This window comes from Apteryx mantelli, chromosome 34, assembly GCF_036417845.1.
Source record: "Apteryx mantelli isolate bAptMan1 chromosome 34, bAptMan1.hap1, whole genome shotgun sequence".
NCBI classification, from domain to species: domain Eukaryota; kingdom Metazoa; phylum Chordata; class Aves; order Apterygiformes; family Apterygidae; genus Apteryx; species Apteryx mantelli.
In genome coordinates, this window is record NC_090011.1 from 796,978 (window position 1) to 809,948 (window position 12,971).

The 12,971-nt window shown below is 39.6% G+C and overlaps 1 protein-coding gene across 1 annotated transcript in view; it reads right to left on the reverse strand.

The window, feature by feature from the left end:
• The window catches only part of LOC106482044 (butyrophilin subfamily 2 member A2-like), a 23,613-nt gene continuing 10,642 nt past the window's right edge, over nucleotides 1–12,971 (reverse strand). The window contains exons 3-14 of the mRNA XM_067314263.1: nucleotides 12,717–12,771; nucleotides 10,614–10,964; nucleotides 9,231–9,515; nucleotides 7,679–7,777; nucleotides 7,243–7,269; nucleotides 5,376–5,402; nucleotides 4,178–4,204; nucleotides 3,714–3,740; nucleotides 2,366–2,392; nucleotides 1,329–1,349; nucleotides 1,127–1,153; nucleotides 1–614 (exon numbers count right to left, since the gene is read on the reverse strand). Coding sequence (XP_067170364.1) covers nucleotides 70–614; nucleotides 1,127–1,153; nucleotides 1,329–1,349; nucleotides 2,366–2,392; nucleotides 3,714–3,740; nucleotides 4,178–4,204; nucleotides 5,376–5,402; nucleotides 7,243–7,269; nucleotides 7,679–7,777; nucleotides 9,231–9,515; nucleotides 10,614–10,964; nucleotides 12,717–12,771 — 1,518 coding nt within the window. The 3' untranslated portion in view covers nucleotides 1–69. The remainder of the gene's footprint in view (nucleotides 615–1,126; nucleotides 1,154–1,328; nucleotides 1,350–2,365; nucleotides 2,393–3,713; nucleotides 3,741–4,177; nucleotides 4,205–5,375; nucleotides 5,403–7,242; nucleotides 7,270–7,678; nucleotides 7,778–9,230; nucleotides 9,516–10,613; nucleotides 10,965–12,716; nucleotides 12,772–12,971) is intronic.

Sequence of the window (12,971 nt, forward strand, 5' to 3'; positions counted from 1 at the left end):
TCTCTTACTCTTCTCCTCTTCTGGATGGAGAGCTTTAATTCTACAATCCACTAGATTCAACACTTCCTTTCACAGTTTTTCCAAAACAGAAGGTATTCTGACTGGGCGGATAACAAAAGGTTTGAGTGTCCCTTCCCTTTTGGGTACAAATGGGTAAAACGTTTTTGCAGCTTCCTTTCCAAGGCTTATAGGGATTGTTACCAGGAGGACCATCTGCACTGCTTCGTAAAATTTGACTTGCCTTTCCTCCAAGTCCAGAAGGACACCAATCACTGAATATTGCAGCTGCTTCTTCTCAATCCTAAAGTCTCCTTCACTAGAGAAAAGCTCTGCCTGGGATCTGTGCAGAGCCCAGTAGTCCTCCCTGGGAAGTATACCTCCCTCCTCTTGTTTCCCTTTCTCCCTCACTACCCCCAGCACCCAGTCCTGATGCTGCTCCACCTCCACCTCCCAGTAGTGTTTCCCAGCTGCAAACCCTTCCTGCCCCACCAGGATGGGGACTGTGGAGGCAGCGCTCAGAGCAGCAGATTCAGACGTGTTGTTGCTCTTGGTGTCCAGTGCTCCAGACACTTGGAGCTCTAAGTGTTGGCTGTTTGGATTCACAGTAATGGGTACTGGAAGGGAAAAGCAGGATAATCCAATTAGCAGGGTGACTTGGGGCCCTCTGTCCGCAAGGTGCGAGGGGGTGAAAGGTTCCAGGAACTGAGCAGTGCTGCCTTGATGCAGCAAAGACTTTAAACACTCCCCAAAGCAGTGCATCCAGTTGCTGATGGGCAAAGAGGCACCTTCCAGCTGTCACAGCCATCTCCTCTCTCAGGGCACAAGTCCAGGTGGCTCTTCCCCCACACGCTCTAGAATAAGTCTCTCTCTTGCCTATCCGTCTTCTCCAGAATTGCCCCTCATACTTTGACATTGCATTCATGCTTTGACACCTTTCAAGAACAACTTTTCTCACACTTCCCAACACACACATCCCAGCCTCATTTCATTTAGAAGAAGCCCAGCGAGGGCACATGCCTTTGACTCCATTTCAGTTGCTACATCTCTAGAAACCTGGCACTGTCATTTCAGGGTAAGTCGGACAGCTGGCCACACCATTTCCCCACCCTTCTTCCTGTCAGCTTACCTGCGTGGCTCTGAGCTTCCCAGAAATCTAGGAAAAAGAAATGGCCATCAATATTTTATGAATCTGTGAGGCAGTGAAATAGCTCTCAAACTAAACTGTTTCAGCCTACTCACGTGCAATTGACTTCACTGTGATTCTGCATCAGTGTTGCCCTTAATGCACCAATATTCTAGTAATTAGCGAGCATTTTTAAATGACTTACCCAACTCAACTTTAAGTTGATCTGAAAGGTAAAGATGTTACAGTCACTGACACTTGGTTTTTTGCTTTGTGATTCCATTTTTAAAAAACAGACAACCCCAAAGCATGGAAGATGACAGAATTCTGCAATTTTGCCTGCAGACTTTTTTATTCATGCCATTTAAATATCTTCTTCTGTGTTCCAGTGTGAATGACAGAACTGGGCCTTCAGACTTCATCAGCTCTGCATTTACACCATAGCCTTAGGATTATGCTCAACAAACCTTTTGCTAAAGCAGCTGGGAGCCAGCTGAAGGAGAAGCTAGATGGGATTATTTAAGGGAAAATCTGATTTTCGCACTGCTTTTTAGTGTGCATACAGGGATGTTCATTCCTGTACCCTGTGTCCTATTGGCTCTCATCATAATGTGCCTGACTTTCTGGGAATGCAAGAAAAGTCTGCATCCTTTCTGGAAGAGCTCTCCTGTAGCATGCTGAAAGGTCAAGTTTGTTTTGTAGGCATCCTGAACTCCGCTGATACCAGCTTCAGCTCCCTACTGCAAAGTGCTCTGGTGTTTCCATGTATTCCTGGAATGTATTCTTTGAAAGGGAGAAGGCTAAAGGAACAGCAAAATAGGTTGGCTTCTGCCCAAAAGACCAGCGCTGGGAACCCTTGCTAAAGAAGATCATGGTCTAGATTTCTTGTTTGTGACTTAATCAGAGGAGATTGAAACTAACTGCTCTTGCTTTGTAGGAAAGGCACGAGTCCCAGAAGTCAGTGGGCTGTGCTATGTGACTGGAAGGAGTTGCAGCTTATCTTTGCTTTGATAAAAGCTCGTTAGATGTCAACAATGTCTCTAGCTGTGATCTAATGTTAGGCATGCAAAACTTGTTGCCAAGACACAAAGTATCAGGAGAGCAAGTCATGCGAGATATTTCTTGAAGGAAGGATCAGAATCTTATAGGGATTCAGGGATGGCACAGACAGACCTAAACACTTGCCTTATTGTTTCTAAGGTTGACAAGAATGTAAGATTTATATAAGAGGTGTTTTCTTACCAAAGCGTTCTCTGAGTACAGACTTTGCTGTAAAAGGATAGCATGAATGAGTGAAATAAAAACACAAGGACAAAATAAGTAAGGTTTGTGAGAATGACAGTGAATTATTGTCTCAGCTGTTCCTTGTGGAAACAGTGTGTATAATTATGTGGGAAATTTCTGTCATTAAATTTGTAGGATAAGAGAAGTTACAACCTTTTATCAGTAACACATAAATTTTCTGGTTCTAATTTTTGCCCAGATCTGTTAAGAATTTATCAGAATTCTGAATTTAGAAAATACTAAAAAGTTCTGATTTTGCAAATGTCATCACTTACCCAAATGACATGTATGATTTACTTTAGAGATAGGAGAAAGTAGACACCAATAATCTCTGAATCTTATGCGGTATGACATGGAGAAAAAAGTTGAAAAAAAACAATAACTGCAGAATAACTTAGTAGGTTTGTTACTTGTATCATTTTTCCTCAGGTGTTCATTTGTTTATTCAAAATAAAACTTCAGTCTGAATGCAACTATGAGACAGATGTTTAAAATTGTTATAAATTTCAAGGTTCTGAAGAGAAGGGGGGGGAGAAAGGATAACAAGAAAAAAAAGATTTCCAAACAGTTATTGAACCTTAAGTCATCACTACATGGAAAGAAGGAGTAGGAATAACCCCTACTGTTGTTTTCTTTTTTTTTCTTTTTTTTTTTCAGGAGACAGCAAGAGATTTGTGAGGAATATGAGGCAAAGAGAAAAGCTGAGCTTGTTTACTATGGCCAAAACTGCAGTAATGAGCTATGTGACTGAAAAAAAAAAAAAAAAAAGAAAGGAGAACTGACTGGAGATGCCAAACAGGAAATAAAGATCTCCAACTCTTTGTGCAGGCAAGAAAATTTGGAAGAAAGAGCTAAAGAGAAAGTGGGAATGAGGATAAAGTGAAAAGCTGTGGTTTTCAGTTTGTGTTTTCAGTCAATTTATGCCTGAGTTGGCATAGCAAGACTTCCAGGAAGTAATGCCTGAAAAGAGGGGAAGGGAAGAATGAGAAAGCTGAGCTAAGAGTGCTCATTCTGTGAAAATTGCAGTTGTGTCCAGAGACAGATACAAGGGGGAGAGAAGAGCTAATGCACAGCCTTGAGAGAGATTGGTGGTCCACAATCCAGGCAATAACACAGACACAAGATACTCTGTGCATGAAGGGAGGGAGGTAAATATCATTGGCCTCTTTGCGTTGTAGTCATCTCTAATCACATTTTTGAGAAATGATTTAAAATAGAAAAACAAGGTAATTAAACAGACTAGCTTATTTACACTATGGTAGGACTGCATCCATCCTCAATTTTTTTTTATTAAAATAAGATTTACCTGTTTTATTTGTGGTTTTCTGTCTCTCTAAAATGTTCAGCGCATAGGAAAAAAGTAAAGAAATGGGGTTAATGGGGTTGTTATTGGGTATAAAATGGAAATTAAAAGTTACAAACTGGGCTTCTATATGATATTCCATAAAGATTCATTGTTAAGCCTGCATCACTTCTGTGAAAAATACATCATTCCAATATGCTTTCTGTTAGACTGTTTTACAGTTAAGCACATAAAAAAATCTCTACAATACTTAAGGTTTTCTTTTGAAAAGACAAAAGTAAATATCTCAGACTATGCTGTCAAGTATTTCACATGAGAATTCTATTGATTCAGTTTATTCTTGCTTTGAATTTTAAGCACATGAACACATTGAAGAATGCCATCAAACTTGGTAGCTAGACAAAAACATTTGGGCATATCAGTAGCACAAAGACAAATAAATACAATGAACAACTTAAGTATCTTACCTAACATTGACTTCAGTTGTTCTTTTTCTAGAAAAGATGGTACATAGATATTAGTGTAAGGTCTGTGACATACTGGCTTGACACCTTCAGCAAGGTAAATATACAAATTTCATAACCATATAGCACATACACCTGTGGAGTATAGCTATTTCCATTGTTTTGTTAACTCCTTTGAGTTTAGTAAGTGTAAATCCAGAGGAATTTCAACAGTATAATCCATGAATGCATCCTAATATTTTAGCTTTATTATAGTTAGATAATCCTTTCAGGTTAAGCAGGGTGAGAACAAGACTTATTTGTACTGCTAGCTGAGGTCTTCCTTCATGTTTACGTTAAACCTCATTTGACTACATTGAAGAGGGGAATTCTGTAGCCCATACCTAAGTACCAGGTGCATTTGAGATGCCTTGAAGTATTCCAACTGGCACACAGGTACCCTCTCCAGTAGGGCTCTGGTTTTCTGTTGATGCTCTGTTAGTGCTGGTAGCCTTGCCCTGTTGTCCCAAATAACCCAGGGTGTCTCAAATGGTGCTGAAAAGCAACCGAACCCCTCCTTAGGTGTATCTGACTGTATTGTACAGATGCTCACAGGCTGTCATGGGAGACTAGACATTAAAGGCATGACTTATTTCCTTGCATGCAGATATCTGGGATGCTCTAGGGTGTCTGACAACTCTGCACAGGCTGTCAAATATCATCCAAAATCTGTGAGATATCTGCTTTCTTCCCAGGTGGCAACTGGGAGTTAAGTGGGATACCCAAGAGCATCACAAATGCTACAGGACACCTGTCTGCAAGCAAGTGGGTTGAGCTATAGGCATCCAGGCTCCCATTATGGTCAGTAGAGATCCATGAAGAAAGTGCATGGGGTGCAGAGGGCCACTCAGCTGACTAAGGGTAGGTCTGAATAGTCTTGAAGAAGGCAGAAGAGTGGTCACCAGGAAGAGATGGAGTGCTAGAAGCTTGATAAGAAAGTTCTGTTGAACAGCAGGGATTTGGGCTGAGTTATCAAAAAGGTCACTGCTGGCCCATGTTGTTTCTTTCATAAGCATCTACTTTTTCCTTAATGTTGGAAAAGGCTGCTCCTCCTGCAATAAATACCTTGAAAATCAACATGAATTGAATATTACTTCCCTGGATTTACATCTTAGATATCTCTGAACATCTTAGTATCATTTCAAATGCAAAGGACTTTTACCTTCTTCCATTGCCATCTTCGCTTTTACTGAAAAATGAAGAAAATCAGATCACAATGTTGCTTATTCTTATAAAAGTCCCTTGTCCTTCAATAATGAAAATTATGCTTCAGCTGAAATAAGTGGAGTTAAGACTTTAGTCTACTTTAACCTAATAAACTTCCTGTGGCTTCTTGTTGGACCAGAGAGTTTACTCTTAAACTAAGACATCTCTCATTGCTAAAGGAGATACCAAAAAAAAAAAAAAAAAAAAAAAGAGATAACATGGAACACCTTGGGAGATTCAGTCTTTCCTGGAAGAGTCTTGTTCTAACTGTAGCCTGAGGTTCAGAGATCATGAATAAATACCTTTTGGCCCCATGGATATATGTATCCTTAACTTCCAAACTGTTCCCAGGAGCAAGGCCAGATGTGTGTCAGGAAACACAATTATTCATGTAATTTATTTGTTAGAATAGTCCTTGGCATGGTTATGACATGAACCAATTTGTACTCTTCCAAACAATGGGCAGATGTTGCTTTGAGGGACAACATGAGGCACAAGCCATTGTCAATAGATGGTTTGAATATGGATACTTTAACCTGATGAACAGGAGAGTTAAACACAGTGGATGTGAGCCATGCCAGGCCAGCTGGCATTGGGACCAGCGAAAAGTGCCAACTGGTTCATTTTAATTTCAAGTATAAACACAGCTGGTGAGTTCCAAACAAATGTGTTTAAAAAGTAAATTCCTCCTGCTTTTAGAGTCTTATGGCAGGCCTTAAATTGGATACTTGAATTGCTTTAGATTATTGTGTTAATTCATTTATTTTTTTCTATTCTGAAGAATCAAAGGAACATTTTTGATCCATTAATTAACTCTGGAACAATTACAAAGGAAGCCTGAATATGAATAACATGGTACAGTATGTCAGTCAGCATATGGTAATGACTAGACCTTAATGAGAAAAGGAAACAGACTCTGTTCATAAGGCACAGCTGAAAACACTCATACTGGATCTCATCACTGTGCAGTGCAAAAATAAAATGAAAAACTATGAAACCCCAGTAGCAGTACAGGCTGGGGGCTGACCAGCTGGAGAGCAGCTTTGTGGAGAAGGACCTCGGTGACCAGCTGGAGAACAAGTTGAACAGGGGCCAGCAAACTGCTCTCATCACAAAGAAGGCCAATGGTATCTTGGGCTTCATTAGGAAGAGTATTAACAACAGGTCATGGGAGGTGATCTTTCCCCTCTACTCAACACTGGTAAGGTCACATCTGGGGTACCGTGTCCAATTCTGGGCTCGCCAGTACAAGAGATACATGGAGCTGCTGGAGTGAGTCCAGCAAAAGACCACAAAGATGATTAAGGGACCGGAGCATCTCTTATATGAGGAGAGGTTGAAAGAGCTGGGACTGTTCACTCTGGAGAAGAGAGAGGCTCAGGAGGGGATCTTAGAAATGTTTACTAATATCTGATGGGAGGATGTAAAGTGGATGGGGCCAGACTCTTCTCAGTGATGCCCAGTGACAGGACAAGAGATAACAAGTACAAACTGAAACACAGGAAGTTCCATCTGAATCTAAGGAAAAGCTTTTTTACTGTGAGGGTGATTGAGCACTAGAACAGGTTGCCCAGAGAGGATGTGAAGTCTCCATCCTTGGAGATACTCAGAACCTGACTTGATATTTTCCTGGGCTAGCTGACCCTGCTTGAGCAGGTTGGTTGGACCAGATGATCTCCAGAAGTCCTTTCCAACTTCAAGTCTTCTATGATTCTGTGAAACTTTTAGATACAGCTAAGACTTCTAATTGGCTCTTTAATATAAATGAACTGTACCCCCAGCATATTTTCATAATATTTGCATTCATCTTCTTCATTACTTACCTGATTTTACTGTTTTCCTGTGGTTACCTGGTTTAAAAAAAATCAAGAAAAAAACTTTTGTACATGTTATTCTAGAATAATACAGACAGAAAGCAGTTCTCTGATTTGTCATATAGGCACCACTGTCATTGGTAATCCTCTAGAGTTACCTGTATCTCCCTAATTTTTATAGAAATGAGCCTACATTTATAGTTTAATCTCATAAAACTACTCTTGTCAGACCTAAAGCCATCTGAGAAAATGACATGCAATTTACATTGTCTCTTGCTCAGCGCACGTGCTTTCCCACCCCTTTTCTGTCTCATCTTCTGAATTTGGTTATTAAGCAGTCCCTGACGATTTAGCTTGTGAATTTTTGTTACAGTCATGGGTTTCAATATTAACTGTTGTGATATTTCTATACGTTGACTAAAATAACATACAAAGAAATACTTACTTCTCAGCTTACAAAATGTAGAGCAAATAAGGACCATGCTAAGACATAAAATTACCAGGAAGACAACTAGCCATTTGGAAATGGATGGAAAGAAAACATCTGTAGAGATAACCAAAAGAAGTTATATTCTATTAATGCTTAAGGTGTAAATAAAATTATAACTCAAGATGTAGATGATACATCTGAGGAGCTGGTGAACTTGTGTTTTATTTGAATTTTCCTAGTAATGGTGCTGAAGAAGAGATCTCCCCTGGAGGGATAATGCAGGGACACTCTCTAGGTACCTGATTTGTAAGTATGAATGAGATGTTTGAGATAGGTAGACAAGTTGCACATTTTATGAGTAGACATGCCATGAGAATGGGAGCAATATTGGTTCCCAGCTCCTTTCAAGGGATTGTTAATGCATTTCATGCTAAACTGGCCTTTAAGTAGAGAATGGAATGAAGGAAGAAACCATCACTGTTAGGTAAAAGAGGCATGCTCACTCTTGCTCTGAGTCAATGAATATTTAATTCATCCTGCAGAATAAGGTACATAATGGAGTTTCCATCCTTGGAGATATTCAAAATCTGACTGGACATGGCCCTGGGCAACCTGCTGTAGCTGAACCTGCTTGAACAGGGAGACTGGACCAGATGATCTGGTCCCATCCAACCCCAGTTATTCTGGGACTGTGATAAACACAGAAGGACAAGATTTAAAACATTCCCTATGTTCAGTGTTTCCTGTTGTCTCATTCCAGGTACCTCTACATTCAATGTCCTGGGATTTCTTGATGCCATCCTGAAGGGAACTTGCCTCACGCACTGCTTCAAGAGCCTTACATCACATTCTGGTTTCTGTTGAAGACTTAGATATTAGCTTTGGGATAGTGAAGTTCCTTTTAGGGTCCAGTCCTATGAGGCTTGCTTGAGACTATATTGCACTATTACCTGATACCTGTCTATGTACCCAGCAAACAGAAATGTGTAAGTGTTAGAGAGCGCAGTGATGCATGGTATTACCTGCCCCGTAATGATTACACAGTAATGCACATGATAAAAACACCAAAGATAAAAACATAGACTAAAAATGTTTGTAAGATGTTGAAATGATCAGTTTAACCATTTGGATCATAATTATTTTTTTTGGCTCTGTGAAACATACCAGTTCACTTCTTATTAAATGGCCTGGTCACATATTTCTCGGTAATGAAGCTTTTAGAGTGCTCAACTATCACTGAGGAAACATGTCATTTTTGTATGTGTATACAGTTATATTTTTAATTCATTTTAATTCAGCACCAATAAGTTGACTGTACTGAATTTGGAAAAAAGAAAGACAGAAAATGTTGATAATATCTGACCCCTTTTCAGATGGGAACCTGATTCACAAAGCTCTGTTGAAGGCTGTGCAGTAAACTAGAGAAAAAGATGGAAGATGACTGCAGCTTGCACGAACTTTTGTCCAACACTACACACTGATTTTGGGGATACATCTTCAGGACATCTCATGACATAAAAATGGAATCCTTTACATTTAGCAGGCAGTCTATCTGAAGCTCACCCACCTGAAATCAGGACTCGGGACTCACTCGTTTTGTTTAGCAGATTGTTGACTATCCTGCAACAGACTTCCGTGTCAGATCCTGGTTCCAGGTTCATGGAAGTTATGACACTGTATAGGCCTGCAGGCATCATCATTATCTTTGTGGTTGATAGTTCCTTCCGGATCTGTCCTTGACCATCCAGCCAAATCACCCGGGGTTTAGGAAACCACCCTGCTGTGTGGCAAGTGAGGCTGATGTCCTGCTTCACATGACTCCTCAGGAAAATGGAAGGCACACCACCTATAGCTAAGGAAAAAAAAATAAGTATTCTCCATTTTAAGCAGTACTGAGTGTGAAAAATTGTCTGATTTTTTAAGGGAATTTCTTGAATTTAACACTTTTTTTTTAATATGCATGAAATTACATAGAAAGACCTTTCTGAACTTAAACTATGACAGAGACTTAGGCCCTGAAGTTGCTTTCTTCATGGTCAGCAGTTCTTCATGATCAGAGTCTATCAAATTGAGAATAAGGAAAGACTTAATGGAGAGTACAACAGATAATGCTGACTGAGGATTGCAGTTCTGGAGGGAGGTTGCCAGTGGAATGTTTTTAAGAAAAGGAATCCATAAAGTTATCAGTGTTAGTGGACTGCAGGAAGTCTATAAACAAATAATGCAATCTCATCATGAAAACAGACAATATTAGTGTCAGGCTCATTATTTCAAGTACAACTACTACTGGCATGGTACAGATGAGGTCTACTGTGAAAAAAAAATCTCACAGCTCATTTTCTTGATATCAGAAGTTGTTCTGTAATGCTCAGAGAAGAGAGACTTTGAATAGCCTTCCATTCAGAGTAAGAGATGTATCTTCTCTGGCTTTAAGATGGCTTATCTTACTTTTTGTTCATTGAGATCTTATGCCATGATTGTGTAGAATACTAGGGGAACGGACTCCATATTTGAGAAGGTCTTGTCTAATTTTACTGTCTAAAAGAGCTGAAAGCCACACCCACCACACTTAGCTAGTAGAAATTTATTCTTCTATAGAAGGGAAAGCAAGAAGAAATATTTGTTCCCTTCCAAGACAACCACACTAACTTAAACTACCAGCTATGTATCTATTAATGCACTGAAATGGAAATTGCAGCAGTGAAGGTCTATGTACTGCCTTGCTTTCCTGCCATGGGCATGCAGCAGTATAAGCAGTAAGGTACTGGTATAGGACCAACTGGACTCAATGGGTGTGTGTACCATTGACTATGCTGACCATATGGAAAGCCTACACAATTGGTTTAGTCATGGGTGAATTGAATTATATGATGATTTCCTCAGTCAATAATCGATACATATGCTTCTGTTCAGCTCTTTGCATACATTAAGTGAGAGAATAGCCACTGACCTGCCACTTTCAGTTCAACAAGCACATCATAGTGCTGGTTGTCAAAAGAGACCACACAAGTATACGATCCTTTGTCAGAGTTCTTGACATTCTTCAAGTGCAGAGACATGTTTCCAGCTCTAAATTCACTGTGGAAAAATTCTGTTCTGTCTTGATATCTCTCATCTTGTATCTCTGTTTTGTTTTTTCCATCATATCTGCTCACAGTTATTTTTTCAGATTGTTCATTAAATATCCACTGGACAGAAAATATCTCAGGAATGCGCTCTGCTACCACATGGCAAGGCAGAATGACCCCTTCTCCAATGACTCCAGTGACTGAAGTATAAGGAAGAGAGTTTACACACTCACCTGTGTGGAGATACAATTGCAAATTCTACCTATTGCAGTTGTTTGTTTGTGCATTTCACATTTTATGTGGCCCTAATTCAGGCAACTAATAGAACAAATACAAATATCAATAGGAGAGGAACCCAAAAGGAAAATAAAAAGTAATATGGCGGATTACATAAGCAGCTGAGTAATGTTCAGATAATGTGAGGCTCATGAAATTTATCCTTCAGTACTTTGAACACTAATTGAAGCAAGTTCATGGGCATTAGTGACTGCTAGTGCAAAAAACATGGAAAATGGGTGAACACTGGGCAGTCTGTAAAAGGTCAAGCACAGGATGCAGGATTTATCAAACAAAAATGGCTAGGTGGGATTCATTTGTTCAAACAAGAGTACCTAGTGTCATTTGAAATGTCTTAGGGTATGCTAGACATCCATATGGTGCTGACAGACAGGCAACTTCAGAGACCAAATAATCACAGCCTTTGGAAAAGGACCAATGGCTCTCTGGTCCCTTTCTTTTCTTTGAATGGAGAAACCTAGGGTGACTACCTTGAAGTTGGATGTCCAAATCTGATGCTTCTAAAGCTATATGAGATGAATCCCACCCACAATATATATGTTTGAAAGGGATAAAAAGGGAAAATCAGGACATTTTGTAGCAGTCATTCTCATTTCAATGCCAAGGAAGATACTGGAATGGAAGAAAGGCACCTTGGAAATGACAAGATAATACATAACATCCAACATGGACTTTCAAAGAAGTCATATCACAGCAACTTGACTTTATTCTATGGCATGTTAACAATCTACCATGCAACATCCAGGAAATAATTCAGATATCTTATCATAAGAATTTCCTATGCTGTATGGTATGACATCTTACCAAGTCTGAAGGACACAAATCTACATCAATCTCTAATCATATCTGCCAGCTCCATTTGACAAGAAATATTAGATGCACTAAAGCATTTACAATGGCACTAGATGTCTGTGATTAGGCACCTCAATAATTCACAGAGAGTGGGAGTCAGGGCTGGAATAGGGCACCTAAATAAAGATGTCCATAAGGAGATGTTTACATTTCAGCTGACTAAATTCCTACTATAGATAATGGAGGAAGAGTCTGTTCAGTTCATCCTGTAGTAGAAACCTACCTTCATTAATTGAAAATCTCTCTAAACTCCAGTTAGTCTATTCTTTTCATGGGATACAGTTGCTTGAACATATAATCTTGTGCCATTTTTGATGCCTCGAGGTACTCTAGACATAGCACCGGCAGATGTAGATCAGAGTATACAGTACGTCTGTTCTCTTTTAAAGCAGCTAGAGGCAAGGAGAAAACCCTACCATATTTAAAATACCAGTAGATGTTTATGCATGGGTAATTTTGTGGAGACCTAAAAATGGGCAGCTAAATCCATGAACTGAATCCAACACCTTGGGCACAATTCAGTTGGCTACACCAAGGTGTCTGGTGCTATCTGACTTACCTTGAAGTATCCCACTTGGCCTTCATTCACCAGAGGGTCAAAGTTTCTTGCAGGCCCTATCATATCTTCCAGCTTATGCTGATGTCTCAGGTATCTTAACACATCTCAGACTGCACCACATGTTTGTATTTGGTAAGTGTTTTAAGCCTCATATATCATTTAAGTTAAAAAAAAAAAAAAGGATGTGTACTCATTATTTTTTACTTTCATACTTTCATGAACCTTGACAGAAACAAGATGTTTTATTAACATATATTCAAAGTGGAACTATCTTTACCTGTGATCAGACGTGGTATGTGTTGAAAAGTCAATATGTGAATAGCTGTCAACCACTGAAATTGGGAACCCATCAATATCCAGGCTTCGTAATCAACAAGACCAAAAGCAAAACTTCCAGGAGAAGTTCTTGTAAGACTCCTTTGGTCTCTTCACAAGTTCAAGTCAAAATAACAAGCGTAAGTGCAGAGAGAACTCAACACAATAGTGAAAAATGAGAATAAACTTAAGGATAAGGGGTTTGGTACTGTCAAAG